At 43.5% G+C, this 26,740-nt stretch overlaps 1 protein-coding gene across 7 annotated transcripts in view; it reads left to right on the top strand.

Annotated features, from left to right (window-relative positions):
* The window catches only part of FOXN3 (forkhead box N3), a 215,718-nt gene that overhangs the window by 87,913 nt on the left and 101,065 nt on the right, over positions 1-26,740 (top strand). For all 7 annotated transcript variants that reach the window (XM_076345255.1, XM_076345261.1, XM_076345260.1 and 4 more), the window contains exon 3: positions 15,479-15,615. In XM_076345255.1, coding sequence (XP_076201370.1) covers positions 15,479-15,615 — 137 coding nt within the window. The remainder of the gene's footprint in view (positions 1-15,478; positions 15,616-26,740) is intronic.

Raw genomic sequence — 26,740 nt, 5'->3', positions numbered from 1 at the left:
TGTTCTTCAGTTTCCATTCTGGGTGTTGCAGAAACTTTGTCCTGGGAACTGCTGTAGGAATTTGTGAGAGGACTCATTCCAAGGATCTTAAATGTGAGCGGGTTTTTCCTTGCTACAGTAGAAAAGAAACCAAATTGCTGCCCTCAGCCAGTGACTTAAGATACCAAAACACTGTCTACAGCATGCTGAATTGCTATATTTCGTTGCAGCAGTGAACGGTAGCAATTTACCATTAGCTGAGTACTATCAGGATTTTGAAATGCCAGTGTAACTTGCTGAAAGATGACTGTTGGTAAGCAGAGGAATGAACGGGCTTCTGTATGGGGAACGGCATGGAAAAGTGTCTGTGGCAGTACATGGAGCAGAAATTTACTGATGGGATTTTGCGTAAGAGCATCTAGTTGAATGCTGAATTCACACTCATTCAAGCTATGAGCAGAAAATTAGGTTCTGCTCCAGAGCTATATTTATGAGATCCCATGGCTGCCTACTGTGGGAGGGCACTCACCGAGATGAGGCAACTATTCTAAATGTTTTTCTGAGTTTACAGCTGAAAAAAAACGCCTACAGTGCAACTTGAAGGGGCTGTGGGGGTTAATGCAAGACTAGGGTTAGGTACGCGGATACCTTATCTCAAGCTTTCATTTACATATTTTTATCTCTTTTTCTCACCCTTTAGAGTGGAGAATGAGAACACACCTCTCCTTAGGTTATGTGTGTTCCACTAAAAATAGGGAAACTGTTTATGAAATGCTCTGGTTTTAGATTAGGGGGAGGGGGGTAAACGTCACTGTTAAAGTTAAGTGATACAGAACGTAATAAACATAGCAGTTTTGCAATTAGATCTGTTTTCTTTAAATTGTTGGGGAGGACTAAATAGTTCTTGCATGGTTCATCTTTAGGAATAAAGTCCTTGCCATGCAGGAAAAGCTGTATTTGCAAGATTCTCCTTAGTACCACTGCCTTGCTCTGGTTGTCTGCGTGCAGCCTTCTCCAGCCCTAGAATAACACAGAAGTACTGCACTTTGAGAGATCCTCACTGCTCCTGGGAGCACTTCGAAGGCTTTTGGAGAGGAATGTTTGACGGCTTTAAGAATTGCATGCTGCCGGCTCAGATGGAGCTACAATTAGACTTTGAGAGAAAATGGTACGGGGCTCCTGGGTCAAAAGTTATTTAGTTCTGCAGGAATCCCCTTCAGAGATTGTATTTATTTATAAATTTAACTGGAAATAATGATACGATTCTTACATAATTCCACCCTTCCTGAAGTATTTTAGGGCTAAGGAGCTGTAGATGAATAGTGTAAGTGATTCGTTGGTTTGCCCGCATAGCTAAGGTAGGAAGAAATGCATGGTGTGCACGGGAAATGCAGGTTTTAGCTCTTTAGCTGGGAGAGATGGGAAGTTGGAGAGTCGGGATGTGGCCGAGATAGCTGGGAATGGGACAAATGCTGGTGCTTTTAGTGTTGTATGGTTTGTTTTGAAGCAGTCAGATGAACTTGTCCAAAATGTTTTTTCCTGTTTTGGCAATTAATGTAACGCATTTATTGTTACATAATCACCTCGTTGCACTAATTTATTTGGATTTTCTCTCTCTTACCCCCCTTCTCTAAAGATGAATGTTTTCCTCCTCAGTGCTCAGGGTTAAATATACAAACCTTGCTGTTGTAAAAGAGGGTAGATTTGTTTTTCACAATTTTATAGTAAGTTCTAATACTTTCTAGACTTGTGGCTGCATCGCAGAAAAAGAGGAAAGAAGCTGTCATAGAGACAAATTGCACAGAAGACTCAGTACGGTGCTAGCTTCCAGCTATTGAGACAAATGGGATTTTGTTGTTCAGGCTGTACCTCCTTTTCTGCTTAAATTCATTTATCTTTGTATCTATCTGTATATGTGTGTGTGTGTACAAATATATTTTATATATAAAAAGCATTACTTAGTCATATTGTTTCTTAGATCATCCAAACACTTTTAAGGTAAAATGGGAGCAAAAAGTAGTATGGATTTGGGTGGTCATACAAAGCTTTCTATCTACTTGCATCTCTGTGCTAGGAAAACAAGATGCTGTCATAGTGGTACATCTCTGCAAAATTTCCTTGGGACAGATGTGTTCTGTTGCCACAACTGGTTACTAATTAGTCTAAACAGATCACTCAAAATTAAAGAGTCTGACTAACCTGAACCATCTCTCTTGCTTGTTCCAAAACAAACCAGCACTTAAAATTTAGTAAAACACCTCCACTTTGACTAATTTTTTGTTCTTTCAGGTTTTGCTAAAACACCTGTAAGACATCACTGCCTTTTGGGCAGCGCTGCTTTTGTTAGGAGGAATAAAGTTCCTTGTTCTTGGCTTAGAAGTTCGCTTTGATGTGGCATTTGCTGTTGGTTTTGAGAGCTGAGTAATTTTGAATTTGGAAAAGCAGAAATCTAATTATGACCCTTTCCATTAAGAGACAAGCTTTTCTGTCATTCTTGTTTGAGAAAAAATACAAAAATTTTCATTTAGAAAGCTTTGATTTTAATCTGTAGCATTGAAATTGTAGGAAAGATCTTGCTTTCTCATCCTGTTTTTCTGCTGACTAGGAAAAAAATAGGAAAATGTCCTCCCCCCCAGCTAAAATACTTGCATTATTTTAGTTTCAAAGTAAACACGCTTATGATCTAACCACTTTTGCTAATTACCATCTGCTCCTTCACCAGCACTTGAGTCCCACTCACCCTCCAGTGTCTAGTATGCCAAAAATGCGTTTGGCTGGGCTTAAGCTGATGGGATAAGAGTCCGTGTCTTAATTATGGTAGAATTATCCACTTGTGTGCCACATCAACTTCGATTTGTTTCCCTTGTAATTTATAAAACAGGGTTCACAAGCTTGTTGTTGGATTTGCACTCTGAATCTTTAATTTAGACATGCGTTAAAAAGGGGAAGAATTTGCTTCATCAGTAAACTCTTGTTTTTTTCCTGTTTTGACTACCTGTCGATTCCTGTTGTTTGGCATCAAGCTAAACAATAAAACGGTTCCAGAGCTGGTTCAAATGGCTTTTCAATCCACGCCACGTGTAGCCTCGGCCTTCTCACACTGTGTACAGAGACAGGCTTTTGTTTGGAAAGGAAGGGGATTCTGTAATTGCCCAAATAAATTCTGTGTTTGTGTTGTATGGCTTTTAAGTTAGACCAAGTAATGTTAGCATCTAGGGGTGTGTGTGTGTAATAATATGGATGGATATGATAAGGATGGTGTGGGGGGCTATTTATATAGAGATTTAGGCCTTAGAAGTTATGAAATTGGCTTAGAAATCATGTTGTCATTTAAAATAATGGGGGAGGGGATGTGCGGCTTATTTTAGAGCCTTTAAGATCTTTTACAGGCTCTTTTACAGAAGTGAAGACAGCTGGAAACATTTTGGTTTGTTCCCTGCTGCCCCCTGCCGCCCCCCCCCCCCTTTGATTTTGCACCATCCCATGACTTTCTAATAGAAATACCTAGAATCCCAACATGCTAAAAATGCTATGAATCTGTAATATTAAAGCCAGATTCTGGAGGTTATGATAAAGCTGTAATGCCAAGTTTCTTTCAAACTCTTTCGGTGGTGGTGTGTTTTATTGCCCTGGAGAGTCTTTTGCAAGGAAAACACAGCAATTGCAGAAATGCTGTTCTGTACAGTGCAGATGTCAGCGTTTGTGGTCACTGGGTGCGACTGTGAAGAGAAGGAGGACCCTTTGGAGGATGCCAGCCCTTTTCCACAGGCTGGCGCTTTGGAGGTGGTATATCTGGCTTCCTTTTGTGGGGCAAGCAATGGTGGATTTTCACACCAACAGCATGCTCAAGGGCTGGTTACTGTTTTTCAGCAGGACATGGTACATTATGCAGCTCTGAAAGGTAAGATCGCTGCTCTCAAAGTTTTTCATTATCAGTAGGATGAATGGAGTCAATTGTAAGGTGCCCCTTCCTTTTTGCTCAGTCTTTGGATAGGGCCTTCAACAGTTTGGACCTTGTTTTCTAGCTATGCATTTTTCTCTGTAAGGAAGTTTGTACGTTATTTTTGGTTGCTTTTCACATTCAGGTATTCATTTCCAATTGCTATTTTTGTGGTTTTTCCCCTCCTAGTTCTCTCTTTTCTTACTTGCATCATCTAGAAATGGAACCATTCATAAACGTTTGTCTGAGGAACATGTGGCAGGGGCAAGTGCTTTAAGTCATCGTTGCACTGTGCTGAAAGTGCATTTGCATTTTGGGGAAAAAAAAAAGTTGCAACCTTTTTTGAAGCAAGATTTTCATATGTAAACCATCTGCTATTTTTGGTGTGTCAAATATGAAGGCTTCCTGTGTGAAACTGATAGAGAAAAAGATCACAGGAGACCTGGAGCAGTGACTCAGGTCACAGCAGGCCTGTTTGCATGACACCTGTGTCATCAAAATAGCCTTGCTTTGGCATCCTTAAATGAGATTTTATTTTCCTTTAGATGGTAGATCTGTTCAAAGGCATATTTGATCATGAATAATTTGGAGGAAAACAATTTTCTCTCCTTCTGAGAATATCATACATCATCTTCTGCTTGTTACTTCTGAACTCTTCAAAACATCAACATCTGATGTTGGGCAAGTTGTCAATTTTCATTACTGGAATCTGCTCAGAAATTGTTTCTCCCTGTTTCCTTCCACTTCAGGCATGTTAAGTCAGATAAATTCATACACTGATGTTTAATCACTGAGCACTAATCACCCTTGTGCAATATTGATCAGCAGCCTTTTTGTATACGATGATCAGAATGAGTAATAGCTTGCTAGTAAACACCAAGGAGTGGGAGGGTAAAGATGGTGAGTTAGCCCAATGTAGAAGTTGATACAGCTTTTCTAATTTTCAGAGGTTTCTAGATGCCATCAGTGTTGTCTTTTCTTTTTTCCCCTCCCCTGCTCCAAACTCTGTTTTTCTTGTTTTCATACTCAAACCAAGCAGTAATCCTTCCTTTCTGTGGATGGTGTGTCTTTCGACAAGTGCCCCAGTCCCTCATCTCAGGGCTGCTGGTGCTGCTGAGGTTGTCCACGGTCTCGTTTTCCCTAGGAGCCTGTCATTTCTCCTCCTGGCACACTTGAAGCACACGCAGGCTTCCTGTGCAGCCCTATTTCATGGGGGCTGCCTGTGAACATCGCACTCGAGAATGACTGCTTGCGAGATAATTCAGTTAAAAAGAGACCAGGGAAAACCCAAGTAGGCAGGGCTGTGGTGTGTGGGTTGAAAGCTTTTCTCCCCACCCCCCAGTCCCCCTCCCACTCTTTCCTTACTGGGTAAAAGACCTGGTCTGTGCCTGAACTTGCTATTCTGAATAACCTCTTCTCTGCACACAGTGACTGATGCTCACATCCCGTTTGCTACCAGCTTAGCTGAAAGAGCGCCCTGAAGAGTGACATTTCTATTTCTGTTGGGTTTGTTTCAGTGAGTTTGCAGGCTGGCTCTCTGCTGCTGCCTCCGTCACATGCCTTTCGATTCTTTTCTGTGAATTTGAGGAAACCCGCTTTTCCTTTGCTTTTTGTATGAAATAGCAAAATCACTGTGGGATTTGGAATCACATCTGGAAAAATGAGGTGGACTTTAAACAGAGGAAGAATCTATATTGAGTCAGGATCCTTAAGTATTTAGACTTTGATTAATGCTCTGCTAATGCAGAACTAGTCTGCCAGGGAAATAACATGAATAAACCTGTGAATCCTATTCTTGCCAAGCTGTAGGTTTTGATCAGCGACTTGCTAGCTTCCCTGGAAAAAATCTGGATTTAAATATTCTTTTTTTTTTTTTGCTTTAAATCCATGCACACCAATGAGTCTACATCTTATTTCTCTAATGTAATCACTTTGCCATGTTTAATGAACTATCTGCACACTTTCAAATCTGTTTTACTGGTGGAGGTGCTCAGGGAAGCTGAAATGCAGTATTAATTATCCACTCTAAAATATGCCTGGTTGAATGGCTCATGCTGGAGAAGTTCCTCATGCCAAGCTTTGTTGCATCTGCTGCTTTTAGCATTGCAGTTGCAACCCATGTAGCCATGCTTGTAAAAATACAGGCACCTAAAAAACCCAAGGCAACAAAAAAATAAATTGTAACTGTCAAATCTATTTTTGAGATGCTGTATGGAGAAAAAAAAATAGGTGGAGTCTTCTTACAGTTTTAATGAATCTGACTGTGAATAAAACTTTGAAGGCTAAGCAACTTCATCTCTTCTTACTGTTTTTACAAGCCTGTGCTTCTACAGTGGACTTGAAAGAAAAACAGGAGGAAACGTAAACACATCCGAATGAATTGCTCCCACAATGAGAAGTTCTTGTATTGTTCCTTTTAACTTGCTCCACCTTGAGGATGACTTGGATGAGACCTGGCAATGTAGCTTTCTTTTCCCCCCTGCCACCGCATCCTTCTGCAGAGGACAATTTCTCGCCTGCTTCCCGCTCCCCGACCTTTGCTGGTAGGATGCTCGTACCCTTGGGCTGGGTGCAGGCCGGTGCCATACACCTGCGGGGCGGGCAAGGGGACTGAGCTTGCTGCCTGTGTGGCCAGGGTGGGAGGACACGCTGCGCTTAACCCACATGCCACGGTGTCTCCTGTTTGCACCTGCAGTAACGCTGTAGCCTTGGCTGTCTCCTGCCACCGGTGGGCTGGGGCATCTTGCCAGCTGCAGCGGGAAGAGCCTTTATACTCTTGTGTATAGGTGGGCTGCGGGGCAAGCTGCCGGGGGAGACCAAAGTTACAGCTAGGATCAGGAGAAGGGTGCTTTTTAGCTACCTGTGACGTGGTAGTGGGTGGAGGCAGGCAGGCAGCTTAGCAGCCCACTCCCTGTCTCTGCCCAGGTATCTAATTCCCTTGCAGTCTTGAGGTCAGAGCCTCCCCACACTGGAAGGCTTTGGTGCAATCGAGGTGTGTTTCTGCCTCTCCTGGGAAGGGTTCTATGGCTGGGTCTCCAGAAGATGCGGGAAGAGGTTAGTGCCAAAGGTGGTGGTGCTCTTCCTCCGCAGCTGGGCCCGGCAGGGGCTTGCTGCTCCCTGTCTGGCCATGTGTAGGTCTCAACGATGTGGCTCTCAGGTGGGGTTTCTTGCTTGTTTTGTATTAGAGTATAAACAAGATGCCAAATCCCACCAGGTGAGCAAAGCCCTCTCCCACAGGCACTGCTGTTTTAGTCCCAGTGCCTGGTGTATGAGAAGGGAGTGTGCTTGCTGGAGCAGCTGAGTTTTGACCTCCCTGCAGGAGGCCAGTTTGCTCCTGGAGCTAAACTGGTCCTGCCCTGGTTCACCTTCATTGCATAGCCATTGATCTTACTGACTAATTTAGGAGGCGTTTCTCCAGAACCTTGTGATGGTATCTGGCGTTTGGGAGGAAGGAGGGCTGGTGTAGGCTGCTTGCAAAGGTACTGAGTCACAGTGAAGTCCCAGGTTTTTTGGAGTCTGTGAGGTTTGGGCTTGTGACATTTAGGCTGTTGAGGCTCCTGAAGCCAGGCCCTGCCCTGGCAAGTGTGTTGATTTGTGCTGTGTGAGTGAGCTGAAGGCTTCAAATGCAGTCTAGAAGTTGCCTCATTTTGGAGGATGTTTGCAGCATGGGGGTGTGTGTTTTGTTTTGCTTTCTGGGGTTTCATTCAGCTATGAGAAGAGAGGGAAAGAGAAATGATAGTAAAAAGTAAGTATTTCTGAACTTAGTGTAGAAATGGGACACAAGCAGAGTAGAATATGTGTATGTAAGTGGCAGAAATAATTTGTGTGTTGATAGATGTGCAGTAGCACTGAGATCTGTGTTGCAGGAGGACAGTTTTTCTTCAGCGCATGTCTACTGCAGGTGACGGGGATCTATTGAGGCTGCGGAGCAGGGCTCTGGACGAAGCACAGCTTTGTTTCCCTGAAGAGCCCAGGGACACTTGGAAATCCCACGTCCAGGCCACCTCTCAAATCACTTATCAAAGTGCTGTTATTTCCCCCTCAATTCATCATGCGAACCAATATTAAATACTAAGCAAGGGAAAACCCTATGTTAAATAAACAGTTATAGGGGGAAATGATGCAAATCCATTAGCTTTTGTCAGGTCTTCCTTATTTCTATTTTTATTTGTCACTGCTAATGGATTTAGTGCAACCTACTCCCTCCCACCTGTCTCTACTAGCTGTTAACCCCTTCCCCTGGAAATTCACTCACTGGCTTATTTCATCATTAATACACTAGTAGGCAAAAAATGACCTGCAAACCTTTAGCACAGATATAAGTGTTGAATAATTTTTTTAATATCTGTTGAGTGAAGGGTTGTGTTTTAAAATTGTCGCTAGGTTTTCATATACGACATAACTACATTTGTAGGAAAAGGCAATTTGTGTCTTTTCCAATTGTATAATCTCGATAACATGAGGAGTATCAGATGACCAGTGAGTGTTTAAATGAGTGCCTCTCTGACATGAAATTAGCACATCCCACTAAATGGGCTATCGGTCTGGAGTCTCAGGGATTATTTTCTTTTTTGTTTTGCCTTTGACTTTATAGGTGACCTTGAGCACTTAACTTCTTTTTTTATTCTTTTGTTTCTGTCTCTCCTCAATTTTCTTTTCACTAGAGTAGGGATAATTACACTTCCCATGTATACACAGAAATTCTATAGGCTGAAACAGCATTATTAATGCTACTTGCTACCTAATCTCCCTCAAGTATGCTGTGTGACGGCCCGTCATGCTGACAGGCTTGTCTTTTGGGCTCTCCTGCCTTCCCAGCCTAGTCTCCCTGCATCTGTTTGATCTTGCACTTTGTTCCTCCCTAGCAGTGTCACAGCCTCTCCTCTTCAGTGCCTGGACTTTACCTAGCCTGGGGAGGCTTTGGGGAACGTCTGGAGTTGCTAGGCACTAGCATGAAACAACATACTACTACTTTATATAGGAGCGAGGCATTGTTTAAGGGCAGTTAACGACACTGCTTTCTTCAGTTGCTTGCAGGATTTCCATATGGCAGTCTAATAGCTTTATGGGGTGGTTTGCATATAAACTCAACAAGGAGATACTTAACAGGCTAAATGTGACTCTTGGAGTTGGTTGACATAATGCAACGCCTCCTGAGCCTGTTGGAGGAGTCATTTTATGATGACAGCAGTGGGAAGCTAATGTGGTGTAGCAGATCCACTGCAGGCTGTAGGCAATAGTATTGCGTGAGCTTACCTGTACTAATGGACATACAGGTGCTGGAGGAGCAGTGGAGGAGCTAGAGGAGGAGCGGTGGACCAGCTGTGCCTGTGGTGTCATCTGGCAATGGGTCACCGTGACTGAAATGATAGAGAATTGTTCCAGACCCGGTGTTGAAGTGCCCCTTGTGGGATCAGGAGCCTGGACTCCAGGGACATGCCTTGGATTGGTAGTCTTTGGTGGCAGCTCAGACTTGCTGGGTGTCTAGGTCACACACTAGAAGACACTTCTGACTTCTGACTTCTGCATGCTCATGAGGGGGAGCGCTGAGGTAAAAAATTGCTTAAAAGCACATGAATGCCTTCATTTGTATAAAACCCAAACTGGTCCATGCAGTCGCTCCTGTGCTGTCTCGCAGCTATTGCCATGAGATGTTACGCAGTGTTTCTTTGCTCTACTTGGGGCAGGTAGACAAGGCCATAGGACCTGTGCCTGTGGCTCTACTTATGGGGTGCTCTTTGGGGGTTTGTTGTTCTCTCTCATACCTTATGCACAGAAATCTATTCTGGTCTAAAACGACTTTTTCAGATTCTGGTCCTGGCTGTAGTTACTCAAGTGGTTGTTGTAAATTCTGTGATGACATCATGGGTATTTCTATCATCCAGTTCTTTTTTTGAAATTTGCATTACAAAAACTGGTTCACTAAAGCTTGATCCTAGAGAAACGCTTCTGTGCTCACATGGCATGCTTGGAAGCATGCCTATAGAAACATACCTATAGAAGCAGTACAGCATTCCCGTGGATAAACGTGTTGGCAAATCCGTGTGAAGGGTTTGCTTCAAGGCTGCTGTTGCACGGTAACTGGGTGCAAGGAGCTCAGGGTAAATATTACTTTAGAGTAAGAACATTTGATACCCAATAATCTCTCCACTATTACTTGCACAGAGGTCATTTGCTGTAACAATAGTAGGTTTCATCCATGCTGAGAGCTAACCCTTAGATCAGTAATGGTGAATACTGACACCAAAAGGTTCCTCATCGCTGCAGAGTGTCATTAGCATTATTCGCAGGTCCTGTGTTAATGACTGCAACAACTTACATTGAGCTAGGCAGGGACTGGTAAGTCACAGTGGTGTGATTTCAAGATTTGATAGCTTGGGACTGCAGATGCTAGTTGGAAATGCCCTTTTTTCGAGTAATAGGAAATTTCTGCTTTTTCTGCTTGTTTTTACAGTTCCTGAAGCACCCCTGTAACCGACATGGCATAGTTCTCAAAGACAGTGTACATCTACACCACTTCAGCCTGGGTAGCTGCCATATGCCTAATTCATACTCCTGACAGTTTGGGTTCAGGAAAGTCTAGCCATGGCCACTCATCCCCTCGTGGTTTGGTAGTGGAGAAGGACAGATCTATTCAGTGGGGACTTGTTGGCTTGGTTTCGGTTTTGTTAGCTTGTTTAAGGTAGCAAGGTCCTTAACTCAAAGAGTTCAGTTTAATAATTCTCAGCTTGCTGGCGTAGCCTGGGTGCCTGTGCAGAGCTGTGCAGTCACTCATACACTCATGGATCTCTTGTTTCAGTTCCTCTCCTCCCAGCCTACCTGGCTTCCCCGGCCCTCATGCATCCGTGCCCAGCAGCTCAGTGTCTCTGGTCTCGGCTGCGCAGCTCTCCTGGTCTTTCCCTCAGTGCCATGTCTGCCAGCCTCGCTGCCAGCTCACCCCAGCTCTCCCATGTATGCCTGCTCTCTGTCGCGCCATTTTTCCTGTTCCTCTTCTGAGCTGCTTTGGTCCAGCCAGAGTCCTGGTTTTCCTTTCTCGGTGTGCTGTTCCAAGGGATGCATCGGGATGTCACCACGGCTCCTGCTGCAGAAGGAGAGAGCTCCCGTTCCCCTCCCTGGCTCCCCGCATCCGTGCTGCTTTGCAGCAGCGCTGGGTGCTCATCAGACCCTTCACGTGAGCCAGCTTAATGAGTTTAAATGACGTAAAATTGTGCCAGCAAAATAGTTTTCTTCGAGGAGAATGGCTGAAATGGGCTTGTGGAAGAAGGGCCAGGCACATGCAAGAGGGCAGGGAGGAGGACGGTGCAGCAAGGACCAGGGAAGCAGTAGCTCAGACCCCTCCATCCACGGCATCCCTTTTGGGGAATGTTCCCTTAGGGGTCTATTCCCTTAGGGACCCTCTCAGTGGTGATGCTGCTGTGAGAAATGTGGGTGCCTGGAGCTATTCCTCCCTGGTTTCAGCACAGTCCTGTGCAGATTCAAAGCAAACGTGTAACCGGAGCTTCAGAAGGTACAATTTGAAATTGCCAGAATCCCTCTGAGCCTGCGTGTTTTGCGGTTCCTGTATCTGCTCTCTTCCCAAAGCTTTATTTTGGGCAGTTTGTATGGCAATGAAAAGAACAACTCTGGAAAAAAGTTGTGTTCCTAACACATTAAAGTCTGTGCTAAAATAACCAGGGAACAAAATTCCTCAAATAACCATTTGCAGGAATTTTTATATAGACAGGATATGTATTTTTTCCCAGCCATTAGTCTTGGAAAGAGCTCAATGCACCTTTTTTTTTTTCTTTTAATTGAGCTTTGGGCAGACAATAGGTGATATGTAAGGCCAGGCAGTTAGTTGCGAGGTATATGGAAGCAAAATCTTTATAATGAGGAGTTTTAATAGTGGATGTTATCTCCAACTATAACAACTGAAAGAGCTGACAAGCAGCATTTTAATTATTTTATTTTTAAATTTCAAACTTTCTTCAATTCTACTAAAAGATGACCAAACATTTTTGTCATCTGATCATCAAACATAATAGGTTGTGTAAAGTAGGATTTAAAAACTTTTATATAAAGTCCATTGGGAGAAAAAACAATTGGACACTGAGTGTATCGTGTACCTTTTCATGGCAATGCGCTGGTTTTAATTGTTATTGGGGAATCAGATTTGTATGTTTGAGATACGAGAAAGAGCAAATGAATTAATAAGTTGGGATTTAGTACACAATATCCCGATACAATCTACATATATATTAAGTGACAGAAAAAGGCATAACAATTTCTTAATAGAAAAGATAATCAGGAATTTTTTCAAAGAAAAAGTATTGAGTCATAAACTTTTACGGGGTAACTTTTACGTGTTGCTTTCTCTACCCACTAGTACCTCTGAAATAGCTTACCTGCAACTATAGTCTACTCTTGGACAAGGCGCAGAGGACTCGTAGTAACACTCCCCTTTCTTTAATAACCTTAGACACGGATGCAGAAGCAGTAACCTGTGATCGGCAGGAGTGAGGGAGGGAGGTGGCTGTGCCTGGCCCTGGGAGGAGGCGGCGGCGGCATGTCGGGAGGTCTGAAAGCACTCCAGTGCGGAGGTGATCAGGGGGCTGTTATCCACTCCTCAGTCACTTGTTGCCTGGGAGACAAATGTAATCCAGGGATTTTTTTTTTTCCCTTCCTTGCTGGTTTTTGATTGGAGCCATTATTGACTTTTGGCTTGGAGGAGGTATTGAAGCAGCACGCTAAGTGTCATAAGATGGAAATTAATCACTAACCGATGGGTCTGAGTTCCAGTGATTTCCTTTCCCGTGATTGCTCTGTATACGGGAAGACTAATGACACGTCTAAACAGACAGTTAACGAAGCTCTTCACACCTCCGACAGTCAAGAAGGATTCTTAACCGGATGACACTTCAGTTTTCGTTTTATTTCTGTTCTCTCCTGTGACTGGAAAAACAAAAGTAACTATCTTAAAAAAGGAACTTTGCATGGTTGGAGAGCTTTGCCTTAAATTGCATTTGTTTTTGCTGCTAAATTATAAGTCAGCTCAGTTGCAGTGAAAATATAGCAAATCTGCCTTCCCAGTGTTTCTTGTAACAAGGAGTATAATTTTTCTCAATACTTTTTGTGTGAGTTTCTGTTCTTCAGTGAGATTATTTTTGGCTTTTGGAAGAATATGGGCAAGCCAAACAAATTTAGCTTAACAGTAATGAAAGGTTTTGAAGTTACCCTTCAGTAGTGACTTCATCTTGTACGGCCCTCAACTTGAACTAACTCCGATGGGTTTTGGGGGGTAATCTCTTCCAGGTAGATGAAAAGTTCGTCTTGGAAGTAAATGAAAAAACAGAGACGTTTGGAAACAATATGTTGTATTCCAGCAAGTACAAATAAGGTAGATGGTATTTAAGTGTAGCTTGTTTTTTTAAGCTTATCGCATGCTGTAAGGAGTGAGGAATCCAGCAAAGGTTTTCTCCTGAAAAACGTTCCTAGTTTTGCACATTGCTTGCTTAAAAGGAAATTTTCTGTTCTTCTTGCTCTGGCTCTTGGATGGAACATGGAAGTGGAATTTGAGAGGCTTGGATTCTATTTTTGACTCTGTCCTTTGCCTAAAAAGTCACTTACTAGGCTTATCATGTCAAGTCTCTGGCTCATTGTGCCATGTTTAAAAGAGGGTTAAACATAACAGTCTCCTTTTTGCAAACTGGTTTGAGATGTGTGGTGCATAGCTTCCACCACTGATACCAGCAGTGGATCTTTCAGTCATATGCTGTAGTGCTTTACGGAGATGAAAGCCCCAGAGTCTTGCTTGCTCTCTCTCTATAGCCCCTTGAATCTTGGGCTTTTTGGCCATGCGAGGGCCCCGCTTCACCTTGAGAGCTGAAGGATGTCTCCCCTTAGTGTTCAGTGGCCTTCTGGAAGGGTGCCCTTCAGAAGCAAGGGGAGAGATGGGCCTGAACCCTGCCATCCTGAAGAGGCTTGACCCCATGTTCCTGGTTCCACCAGAGCAGTGTGCAGAAGATGGTTCCTTCTTCATCCCCTCCAGCAGATGTGCTTGTTTCTGAAAGAAAGCAGTCGCGGTTCCTGCGGGTTGTGCCAGCCGCTCTCCTTTTCTTTCAAGCCAAGTCTCACATGGTGCTGTGGACTTGCTAGATGCTCCCACGCAGCCATCCAGTGACGTTGGGGAAGATTTTTCTTTTTCATTTTTCTCTTTTTTTGGGGGGAGAATTTAGTGGAGATCTGCTGTCGGTAAGCTCAGAAGGAGGTCTGTAAGCACTATGCACATTGCACTGTGTATCCTAAAGCCATCCGTGAGGCAAAGGAATGCTTAGGATTTGGTAGGGCTCCACAAAGATGACAAGTTTTCAAAAGGAAACAAGTGTCTGGTTTTGGTCTCCCTCGTGGCTTTAGAAAATAATATCCCACTTCTGGTGTGATTGTGTGTGTGTGTTTGTTCTTCTACACATGAAACTGAGAGCCTTGCTCCGCTTATAGAAGTTGGAGTTGAGAAAAGGGATGGTCCTGGTTTGAAAAGCAGCTAGAGGCCATAGTGCAGCCTCCCCCGCCTGTTCCAGAAAACGTCAACATTTGCCAAAAATCTTATCATAATGCCTTGAAAGCCTGCCAGTGGAGTTCAGTCAGTAATTAGGATTGGTGTTTGTTTTTACGTATGCTCAAGCAGACCAAGGCTGTTACTGAGCTATCATTTTGTATGCTTTCATAGTGGAGCCAAGGAAAGTTGTTTTTCTGTTTGTTTGAGAACTCACACAAAACAATTCAAAATATCTGCACCCTGACCTCTGATCGGATTGAGAGAAGAGCTGAAATGGCACTGCTCGTAACTGCAAAATAAATACTGAATTTTAGTGTAGTCTTTGCGTTACAGATTGACTACTTGAGTTGCTCCATGTGTCCAGAAGGGGTAATTACAGTAACTGTTGTTTTAATGGATCACAATTTCACAACACCCTTAGATGGTTTAAACTCTGATTATACTGTGGGCTTTTTTTTTGTTTTGGGTTTTTTGGGTATTTTTTTTCCCCTTAGGGGAGAAAAGATGATTAATTTCCTCTTGTAGTATAATGGCACTGATGTCATGTGGTTGAAGGATTAAGTCCTTTTATTTTTAAAACAGTTGCTAGGGTGTTTAAACCCCTCCTTTTTAGCCCTGTTTCTTGTTAGTATAACAGCAGAAGGAAAAGAAAATCACTTTCAAAAAGAATCTACTTTTCTTCAAAGTTTCCATTTAACAGTAACTGTAGCTTCTTAATTTTCCAATATGGGGTGATGGGGAAATTGCCAGATATTATTAAATCATATTAACTAGTAACAGGGGGGTGGGGGGAGAAGCAACCAAACATTCATTCTTACTTTCCCCCCCCCAGAAGTGTGATTGAAATCATACAGTCACAATATGTTATTAATGGAGCAATAATCTCTCGCAAGCAAGCTATGTTCACTTCTGTCAGACAAAAAACCCAAACCCACTGCTTTTCCTGACAAATACTGCTAAATAAATAAGGCTATGCCATTAGATCAAATATTTGATTTTTTTTTTTAATTCTTTTTTCTTTGCAGAGTATTGGAAAGGGGTCCTTGTGGTGTATAGACCCAGAATATAGACAAAATCTTATTCAGGCTTTGAAAAAGACACCCTATCACCCATATTCGCATGTGTTCAATACACCTCCCACATCTCCTCAGGCATATCAAAGGTAAGAACTAGATGCATTTTACAACTCTAAATGTTTTCATCCAGTGTTGCGTATGAATCTTGGGTAAGATGTTACATGTAATTAAGCGATGCAGTTTGGAAATGTGCTAGCGAAGAAAGCCCAGGAGCGCTGGCGGCAGCCTGGCCTTGGCTCAGCGTGCGTCCGGCATGCCTTACCTGCCCATCCCCCTGCGTGGCGGCAGCGAGTCCCCCGAGCGGAGCTTGCAGTCCTGCTCCCGCATGAGCCACAGAGCCTTTTGGCAAAAGAACGCCTGAAATTAAAATGTATGTAAGCAAATGGAGAGCTCTGAAGTGTCCGCTTGTTCCCTTTGCAGTAGGTGAAAGCACAGTACCCTTGCTTGGAGGAGACGGGCTCGTTTTTTTCCCCTAAGCGTGCTATGGGGCCTGTGTTGCCTGTGCAACCATCAGGTCTCCACGCGAGCCCTGCGCCCAGGTGACTTAACAGCCTTTGTTGTAGTTACGCGCTCCCTGCACAAGTGCCTGCCCTCAAGGTTATCCCAGAGGGGCGCGGGGGAGAGCAATAGCTGTTTTCTGCCTTGCTTCAGTGAAAAAAGTGTGGGGCAGGTTTTTTTGTTTTGTTTTGCATTTGCTTTTGCTCTGGCCATTGCTTATGACTAATGTTAGCGAAGGAAGAGAGATAATCTACGAATGCCATCCGCCAAGTGGGGAAGCAAACACCGGGTTTTGACACAACTGCTTTCTCTTCACTGGTAATACGGCAATTATTTTCTTCACTTTTTCCAAATGTGGCAGCGTGTCACAGCTGGGTCAGAAATGCCAGTCGTGGCCAGCGCTGTACCGCACCCCACAAATTCAGGAAGGTGTCTTTAGCCAGCCGTAGCAGGCGTCAGCGGCATCATCAGGACTGAGAAGTGACTGTGGTGGCTCTCGTGGGGTTTTGGGGATTTTTTTTTTTTTCCGGGGAGCAGTTTCAGCGTTTGTGTTGAGGCGTGGTGAGGGAGGGCTGCGGTGGGGCGCGGCGGCGGGAAGGGCCGGGGGGTGAGGATGGGGACGGGGACGCGGGGCCGGCGCGGGAGAGGCCGCCGCCCGCCCTTGCCGCCCGATGAGCGTGATGGTCGCCATAGCAACGCGGGCGTCTCCGTGGCAACGCGTAGCCCAGACAGGTGTCGTTACATCACGGGGCTGCGCGGCGCTGCCTGGCGAAAGGACCGGCCGTTGGGGCTCAGCCGCGCGCCGTTGCCGCGGTAACGGGTAATCCTGCGCGGCAACGGCAGCCGCTCCGAAACTTTTTTGAAAATCGGGATCCTGTACCGGGTTTTGTGTTTCGCGGAGGTCAGGAGAATTGCAGGCGCTGGGTGGTTTTTCTCCCTATTTTGAAACGAGCGGCTGAGGTGGGGCCAGCCAGCGGCGGGAGGTGACAGGAGTTGGGGATTTCCCGGAGCAGCGCAGCACCAGCGGTACAGCTGCAGCGCAGGTTGCTCTGTCTTGTGTTTCGTGTGGAGCTCGAGAAAAATATTTTCCGTAGTACCACCTTTAGAAGGGATTTTTTCCCTTTTACTTTTCCCTGGCTCCCAGCGATCCCACTGCTACTGTGCTTTGCAGAAGGACAGAAAAATAATTTGAATAATGGCATTAAAATCGTAACTTGTGTGTTTGAACAAGGCTTGTTTCCAGAGCCTCACTTTATCACCTCTGTTGCCTTTTTAAGAGTATTTTAATTACACCCCTACGGATTTATTCAGAGAGTCTCATATGAAGTAAAAGTGTAATGCACATCTGACATAAAAACAGAGGGATTTTGATCCCTTCTAATCCCCGCGAGCAAAAAAATCCAGCAAACACACACAGTTGAAAGCAGGAGGATCTCTTGATTTTTTTATGCTTGAAGTGAGTGTTGACTTAATGGGCCGGGTTTGCCAGAACCGCTGTGCAATTTGCTGGCAGATGTTGCCTGCAGGAGCTCACAGATAGCTTTTGCAGGTTAGGTTGAAGGAAGCGATGTAGCAGTGCTGGAACGAGCTGTCCTTGCAGGGACGAGCCAGTAGAGATGCCTCGGCTGGGTGCTGCTCATCAGGGAGCCTGCCCTGGGGCGGTTGCCCTGCATCCTGCACAGCCATGTGCCCGCTGCTGTCCTGTCCTCGCTGCGTGCAGCAAAGGATGCCTACGGAGCCGCAGACCTAGGGCAAAAGTCGTGCTGCCCTCTTCTAATGGGGTGGGTGGCCAGAACCACGTAGCCTGTTCTCTTGTGTGGGAGAGGAGAGGTGTACTGGCACGTGCTGAACAGCATGGGATTTAAGAAAGTGTTTTGAAAGACTGCCTGCTTTTGCCGATGCCCAGATGTAGCTGGGCAAATGACAAAGCTGTCTTCTGAGTGAGGGAGAGGGAGGGTGCTACCAGGACACCTGCAAGCGAGTCCCAAAACTGAAAGGGAAACTTCTTCTCCTTGGAAACTGTGGGATGTCAGAGCTGCCACTGTGCTGCTTGTGCTGCCAAGCGCTTTCGAGTCTTCCTTGTAATGACTGTGTCATAAAAAAAAAAAAGAGCTTGTGTGGCTGCAGGAGCAAACGCCTTGCAAACAGAGGCCCAAAGGAGGCCGGGTTTTGTATGCAGGAATTGTGGTCTCGCTGTTGTGTTTTTTTTTTTTTTTTTTTCCCCAGCAGTTCCACTGTCAAATAAAACTTAATCTTCCCATGGTCTTCTATGTTTATTTATTCATCTACTAATGACTGGCAAAACATCAACACAAGGCTGGGCTAGGCTATCGGTGACCGTTGAATTAATTTAAATATGCATTGGCAGTTACATGGCAAAGTAATTTTTTTGAATGTATTTCTGATATATTCTGATATATTTCAAATATATTTCTGATATATTCACAAGGAGTTGAACATTCCCTGTGTGTTTGGAAAAGCAGTAATCCCGTATGTACGTGATTGCTTTTTCATGTGTACAAAGGCTTCGGTAATGGGTAGAAAAATGTAAATCCACTCCGCCATCGTCGGATCTCCAGAGCAATACATTGTCATAGTAACAAACTCCAAGGGAAGTTTTTCTGATGGTGAAGATATGTCTAGAAAAAATCCTTGGGTGGCAGAGGTTTTACTGTCCATCCGTCTTACATAACTGAAGCCCACAACTAAGAGAAACTATGTCACCTGATATTAATGAAATATGTCTGGAACCAGATAATTCGCCAGTATTACTCCTGCCTCTAGGAACAGGATTAATCGGAGGAATTACAAGGTTTATAAGGATCAGTTGGTGCGACTCCAGAGGGGCAAACTGACCTATTGCTTGTCTTCATCAGATGTTTTAAAAGAATAAGGATACACAAATGAATCACATGTTCTGTTTAGTATCTGCGTAAGCAGCTTAGGGGTGAATTGAGCACAGAGTGGAGGAATGCATTGTAAAAATATCCCAAGCAAGATGATCACTGAATAGACAAATTCTCCTTTTCTGAGCAGAGTTAGTTACATCAGATAATTTAGCTTTACAACTTCACTATAGCATCCTGCATAAACATAACAGAGAGGACATTTTATGAAGGAGTTTTACGATGTGAACCCACACATTCAGATGGCTGAGTCGGTGTTACGCTAGTATCGTTTGAGATTAGACATATGACTCAAACCAGGAAGTGTGGATTACATTGGGCTCCACGTATAGAATACCATCGTTTCGGGGGAAAAAGCAACCTTGCAGTGTTTGTACATAAGAAGGAATTTCAGACTACAGTTGTCTGAATTGCTACTGCAATTCAGAGTGAAGAAGATTATCGGTAAGCTTTAAGAAGAATATAGCAATGCGAATGATTTAATTTTAATTGGATTGGATGTGTATTCTTAAAAAACCAAAACTCATGCCAAACCAAAAAAAAAGGATTTTTATGTAGTTCTTATAATATATGCTTCAATTAGGTCATTTATGATGAATTTCAAGGGTGAACTTACACTGATACACAGCGTTGTAAAGAAAAAAACTCTCCTTTGTGTGGAAAAATTGGTGCTTTAGTCTAATGTGTTTCTTTTTGAGCATTTACAATTGTGTTGGCAATAGCAACCTTGAAATATATTTATAGACAGAAACTTTAAGTGACTACGTAAGTCAGTGCCCTGATACTTCATCTATATGTTTTATTTCCAGTTTTCTGACTCTTAACTGAACCGTGGGTGGAATTTTCTCTTCTGGTAGTGCTTTGAGGAGTTCTTGAAATGGATTTTTCTTTCCTCTGAATGTGTTACATCAGGCTAGTTCTTTAATTGTTTTCAGCAGTAGAAGGAGAAATACTACCGGGAAATGTAATGTAAAATAATAGAAATTATTAGTTTCACAGATGCATAAGAAATTTTTGAATATTTGGGTGACCTTCTAGGAGTGTTGGCTATATCCCTTTACAGACTTGTGGAGCGTTTTTCCACTGCTTTTCATTTTTCCAGTGTGTTTTGCTAATTGTAGTTTGTTAAACCAGTGGCAAATGTTGACACATCTGTCCTAAGCTGCCATATAACTGATGAATTGCAAATGGGCCCGAGATAGAAACTGAAGAGTGGTTTCTTTCTTGCATTGCCCCAGCCTGCCTGTTCATAAAGGCTTCACTGGGTTCCTCGTTGGCTTGCTCCTTCCCGTTGAAACAGCTCCTTGGGCAAGCTTGGTTGATAAGTTCTGCCTTAGGAATGGTTGAGACGCCCGTTAGTCCTGAACTAGATTTGTGCTTGGCTTTGGACACGGAGTTCTCCCGTGCACTTCAAAGCAGTTTAATCAGAAAAATACTCTGCCTCTTCTGGCGCGGGCATCACTACATTTCGGCTGGGCTGCCCTCCATAAGAGGGCTTGAGTCTTGCGGGGCTGGAACCGACAGGAAAACATGTAGCAAAAACTCAACGGCAGTGTGATTTTGGTTGTTGGAGAGAAGAGTCGATCCGCAGTTGGTGGTATACGTAGTGCCCGCCAGTTGTTGGCGGAGCAGGTGCTGCAGAGCCATCCCTCTGCACTGCTGGGCTTCTGACTGGTGCTGCAGCCTCAGCGGCTGGGAGGGACCAGGCCCCGCAAGAAGTCGGCAGAAAACCATCTCTGCTTCTTGTGCAGGGTCACTTTCCAGAACAGTATTTCATTTAAATGTGCGTGGCTTCGTGATCTGTTTTTTCTTTCCCCTTCCCTTGTTGAAGTGAATGGTACAGGGGTAGGCCAATGGATTGCAGAGCGCCTGCGGGTACATGAGTGACCAAACATTTTATGAAACTTTACTGGTCCGGGATTTGAAAAATTTGGAGTGGCTTCTGTTTTATCAAATTTAGTGTCTCTTATCACTATTTCCTCCTGCTGCTGGTGGCTTCCCTAAAAATGCTATGAGCTCCTTAAACATTCATCGCTTCTCCAGTATCTTGTCTTTTGATACCTGTTTCTGATAAAAATGTTTTTCCTTACTCTCTACCCTAAGGGAAGGAATAAGACAAGGGGACTTTGTGATTATGAACCCCTGTCTAACTTTTGAAATGTATTAATAGAGACATGATGAAAAATTTGTGAAACTTGGATTTGGGGAAAAAAGGTTTAGCCGCCAGGACCTGCCATCGCTGCAAGCGCTGTGGTAAACGGTGGGAGAGGTGACCTGGGCATGCTTACATTTGGATTTGAACAAAAAAAAATTGCATTTACCTATTTTGAGGCTGAAAACAGTCTTACCACTCTTAGTCCTAGCTTTCTTCTTCCATGTCATCAGTACAAGACCTCCCACCATGCTGTGAGGAGGGTGAGGGGTGGCTGTGCCACGGGAGCTCCCCCAGCAGCGCCTGTGTGGGGCCCTCGCTGCGCCTGCGCCTCCCCGTCCCCCCGTGCCTCCCGTGCACTGCTGCAGCAACGAGCAGTCACTGCCACGTGCTGTCGATACGCAGTTTGCATACAGCCTGTCTAGGATGGGGAACTTCGAAGCTGTTACACGGATGCGAAACAGACAAGTGTTCCCCCACCAAGGACGGCTGTTGTAGATCGGCTGCTTAGGAAACTGCTCTTACTGGAACAACTCCTTCAAATATTTGCGGGTTTTGGCTTTACTGTCACAGCCTTCACACTTTTGCAGTTGTTTATTGAAGCTAAATCTGCATCAAAGTCAGTGTGTTGTAGGTTATCGTTTGGGACAATGTATAAGCGCTCTTTTTATCCATACGCTTTATAAGTTGAGATCAGATATGCTCTTCTGTGGCCATTTGGTGTAGCTGGTGAAACAACCTTTTCCCATTCACTGAAAACTTTGAAGCACTGAAAGGCACTGCAGGGTGTCTCCCTGCAAGGAGGCACTTAAAAAAACTAATTGGTTGTCCTTTGCAGTCTGGAAACATGGATTTAATTCTGTATTACTGTTTTTGCTTTCAGTAGGAAGTGAAGCTGACCATAGAGCAGTCTAATTTTAATTTCTGTGCATGTTATCAAGATCGATCTAGATATTTCACTTCCTGGATAGAGTCAGAATGAGTTTTCCTCTCTTGGTGAGGTGTTACGGTGGAGTCTTTGGGGAGTCTTATTTTGCTGTTTGTGTAGTTCAGAGATCACAGAGGACAGAAGTTCTTCCAAATTGTGCCCTCTGACACCATAACATCTTGATTTAAAGAGCTTCTGTACTTCGGGATTATGCTGCTTTATTTCTGTTTTCTCCAAGTTAGAGAACATCGGTTCCGCTTGATGCCAGGTAGGAATAGCAAAGAAAAAAGAAATTTTGCTTGAGTGGATGTCTGTAATGCTATCAGTGCATAAATATTTGAGGATTTGCCAATCCAGGACTTGTTTTCTAACATATTCTTATCAGCTCTCTAGCCAGTAGACTTCTCTGATATGGGAAGTACCCCATTGAGCATAGTTTCAGAAAACAAAACAGATCAACTCTTAGCTTTTGAAGGGGATTTTCTTGTACATTATAGTATGAGGAAGGCGGAGGGGAGGGAGATAAACTGGGAAAGGTGGCAGCAGATTCTGGACAGAAAAAGAAAAGCAGAGAGTCCGAGTCTGCCCTCTTTCACACAACAGTTTCATGCATCCTTTCTGCAGCACCCTTGTGCTCAGCAGGAGTGGCTGGTGGAAGTACAAATAACCCTCTAATCACGTCTTCATTCCTCTCAAAATTAGATAAATGCTTCTGAGCCTTCTCAGCTGAGATGTTTTCAATTCTTTCTCATCCATACCCCCAAAATAGTACAAATGTCTTGTTTCCTATTTGCCAAATACATAAAGATTTGGTTGAGTCTTTGTTTTGGCTGCGTGTTTGCAGACCTTTGGTAAAGAACTGTAAAGCAGCATCCTTAGCCTGTCACGTTTCTCTAGATGCCGGGCAAACACCAGCTCCTTGCTTTATGTTGTTGTTATTCATAGCCCCGTTTGTTGAACAGTCTTCCCAGTTACTTGGCTTTTTAGGCTTCCCCACTCCCACCCCCGTGCCTTCTGTAGATAAATACAGCCTTATTCCAAAGATAGCTTGGAATGGTACCGTAGATGTTTCCACTTCAGTTCATGGGAAAAGGAAAGTCTAGGGATGTGTTTTGAAAATTTTGTTTGTTTGTAAATCCCTCTCTAGCTGTGGTTATTTCCCTATGAAAACTGTTACAGTAGCCTCATTGATAGAGCTGTGAATTGTTGACTGCAGAAACTTAGAAGCACGTGGGTGCTGTGCTTCTGAGATGGTCTTCTGCAACTCCCCATCCCTCTTCTTCGCTGTCCCCAGCGTGTGCTCTTGTACAGTCAGGGCATGCATTGCGCGGTGCACGGGCCATATGGTATAGCAAAAAGCAGAGAGCATGGGGCACGCCTCTTCTTTGGTTACTTGGCAGCATTCAGTCCCTCTCTCACCCTTCGTCCCATTAATAGCCATTGCATCACTATTACAACTGCAGCAGTTGCATGGATGGATTGCCTGTGTAATGCAGTTCAATAACAGTGCACTGAAGTTTTAGCAGTTGAAAATTAGGACTTGGGAACAAGTGTTTGTGTGATGAACAGTGGCTGACATGAGCATCATGTTTGTTAATCACACAGTATTACAGCAGTGGCAGTCATCTGACTTCTGCATTTGAAAACATAGACTCATGAAGCTTGGGAAACCAGAAATAGTATCATGATGTCTCACATCTTGCTGCTGTTGGATTCAGAAAAGGTTTTTTTTATTTCCAGAACTCAAGTTAAATTTTTAAATTTATTTTTAATTTTTTTTCTTTTAGATTTTCTTCACTTCTGTGTTAGTTATTGGACTTCTTTCCTTTGGTTCCTTTAGTAAGAAAGATTTACAGGGAAAGTCACCTTATTTGCAGTTCTGTTGTAAGACTGACATTCTTAGAACAGTTTCTAATGTCATAGTAGTAGTAATAAACTTTCTATGAATAAAAAAAAGTTACGAGAATTTCAGAATCTTTCAAACAGTAGGGAAGGGGTGGCTTTTCTGTAACGGTTACTCTTGTGATTTTAAGACATTCTGCAGTTTAACTCTTCATTATTTATTTAATATTTGTTTAGACTCAAAGTAAGGTGCATTGACTATTGCCAAGAATTGTAGCTCTGTCTTAAACAAAAACCTGCGTGGACCTGTCATCCTTTTACCTAACATTTGAATGTATATTGGGGAATAGAGAACATGTTTAAAGTGTGATGGAGCTGTTGCAGTTTATGTGAAACTCCCAATATTTGTGTAACTGATTTGTTCCATATGTAATACCCTTCTGAGAACGTCAGTTCTGCCCATGGGTTCAATGGCCTTGGCTAAGGAAAGATGCCAGGCAGACTTGCTTGGCAGCCTCTCATAATGTTGGGACAGTCCACTTGAGTCCAAGAGCTGGAGGAACTGGCTGCAAGTGACCCGGCTTCTCCCCAGGTCATAACAGAAGGTGACAACTGTACCATAAAAAAACTGGGTTTCCATAGAGAAATGTCCTGGGAGATGAGCATGGGCAGTGAGAATCAATTCCTCTTTTCTCACTAACGTTGTGAAGAGAAGCAGAACATAAGAGGATCCCGTTTCGTTGCTGCTCACGGTGTGACTGTGGAAAATCCTGAGAAGGTGGGGTCCAGGTGAGCAAGGTGGCCCATCTGGCCTTGGATTACCCATCAGAGGTAAAAAACTGAACTAGATGATGGACCCTCAGCCTGGGCCAGCTGGCAGCGGGTTGGGAGATCTTGAGCTTCAGGGAAAGGTAGACTGACCTTCAGACCTTGCAGACCAGTTGGTCTTTGTCCTGAACAAAATCCTCTCTGGCTTCCATATCTTCCAGTCATAGGGGCACCTGTGTACTATAAGCGAGGCTTGTCGCAATAGTGTTTCCAATTATTTTATACATAGAGTTAAAAGAAAAGTGCAGTTGCATTTCATACCTGTGTTAGGTGTCTGTGTAATCCCTGCCCCAGTATTTCTCAAAGTATCAATCAGTCTTTCTGCAAATGACTTTTTAAAAAGCACAGGTGTCCTAAACCTATAGAGCTTTTCCACTGTCCTATTGCAGTGCCAGTGGCCCTAAATCTTAAAGTGAAAGGCAGTTCCCCTTGAAAGCTATTTCTTTAGTAAATATTTATTCTCAGATAAAAATGTCAAAACAAGTTTCAACGGGTTAGTCTTTTTGAATCTTTATTAGCCAACACACTTTTTCTGGGATACATATGGTATCCCAGCATACAGATGTGTGTATGTAACAGTGTGCTGATAGTATAGTATCTATATATAGTTTAGTATGCTTTCTGGAGAAGGTAGGTTTTTTAATTTGTTTGTTTGAAGAAAGTAAGTTTTGGGATAATTTTGCTTGTTAATACTTGAATGCTTGCATCGTGATTTCTTTTTTCATCATCATTGCCAGTTATGACTTCACTTCTGATGTCATAAAACCTCAGCTCAGGGCTGGAGTTGCCACATGCAGGTTGTGATTAGTGACCATGTTTTTTGTGGCTTTTATAACTCTCTCCATCACCATGATACCTGGATTTCTGTTGTATCCGGTTTTTAATGTGTGTGAATCTGTCCTCTGATCCTACCATGTAAAAGTGATAGTCCTCCCATTTTGATGGAACTGGGTTTTGTATGAATAAAACTATTTTGCTAGAATTGTTTCCTTTCACATGAACTTCCATGGCTCAGAGGAATAAAAACTGAAAGGGCTTAAACGGTGTTAAAATGTCTCATTTTGAAGTTTTAGAACAAAAAGGATAGTCTTTTTTCATACTGAAACTTTTTTACACTTGGGCTTTTAATTTTGACTTGGAAAAATCAAGCTGCTTGTTTCATCAGAATGAAGTACTTATCTGAAAAACTGTTCTTTGGAGGAGGTGGGGGATCTTTAGTAGAGAAACTTCCATCCTCAGCAAAGTCCTGTATGGCTGGGAAGAGACTGTCTTCCGCACACTTTCACTTGTTTGTCCCAAAGTAAAAAGACAGGAGGTGAGAGCTACGGCTCTTTGCTTGTCCGGTGTGTTTTATGCTACAGTGGCCTGATAAAATGTTCCTTCCCCTTTCCCCTTGCAAAACAGAAGCGCTCAGGACTTACACTTCTTGTTTTTTTTCAGTAAAGCCACAATGAAACTCTGAAGGTTATATTTGATTATTTGTACTTTATTTTTTCACAGGTGTTTTGACTTAATTTTGGGAACCCCACAGTTGTTTAAAGAAAATCTGTCAAGCAATTTTGGTACATCTAAACATAAATGAGAATTAAGAGGCTGTGTTTTAGATAGATAGATTTCAAGAAACTCTCTTGTTGGCTTTCTTTCTGTTCCAGGTGGCCCTGAAGGCAGTGTGTATGTGTGGGGTGCTCGTTGGTGGCATTTGTTCTGTTTCTAAATTACACAACTGTTTTTAAAATGCAGCATTTGCTCCCCCCCCCCCCCCCCCCCCCCGTGGCTAAAAAAAGGGGGGAGGGAGGTTAAGACAGTGTGTAAATTAGTTAGTGGGACTCGCTACTACAGGAAAATGCTGAGGCTAAGGATTATGCAATAGTCGCCCAAAAGGTGGAGTTTTGTTTAGCTACCATGTCCAGAGCTAATACAAATGCATCTGGAAGAGGATACTAGACCTTGTGGGATTTTCAGTTTTAAATCAGTCTCTCCAGTATTTCGAGCCTGGGTGGGCTGTAGTAGCAAGCACAGATTTACCGTGCTATGCTGCTCTTCCACTTTCTGTGAAA

Source organism: Aptenodytes patagonicus, chromosome 7 (assembly GCF_965638725.1).
Source record: "Aptenodytes patagonicus chromosome 7, bAptPat1.pri.cur, whole genome shotgun sequence".
NCBI classification, from domain to species: Eukaryota; Metazoa; Chordata; class Aves; order Sphenisciformes; family Spheniscidae; genus Aptenodytes; species Aptenodytes patagonicus.
Note: the sequence above shows the minus strand (reverse complement) of the source record. Positions and strands in the feature narration are given on the sequence as shown.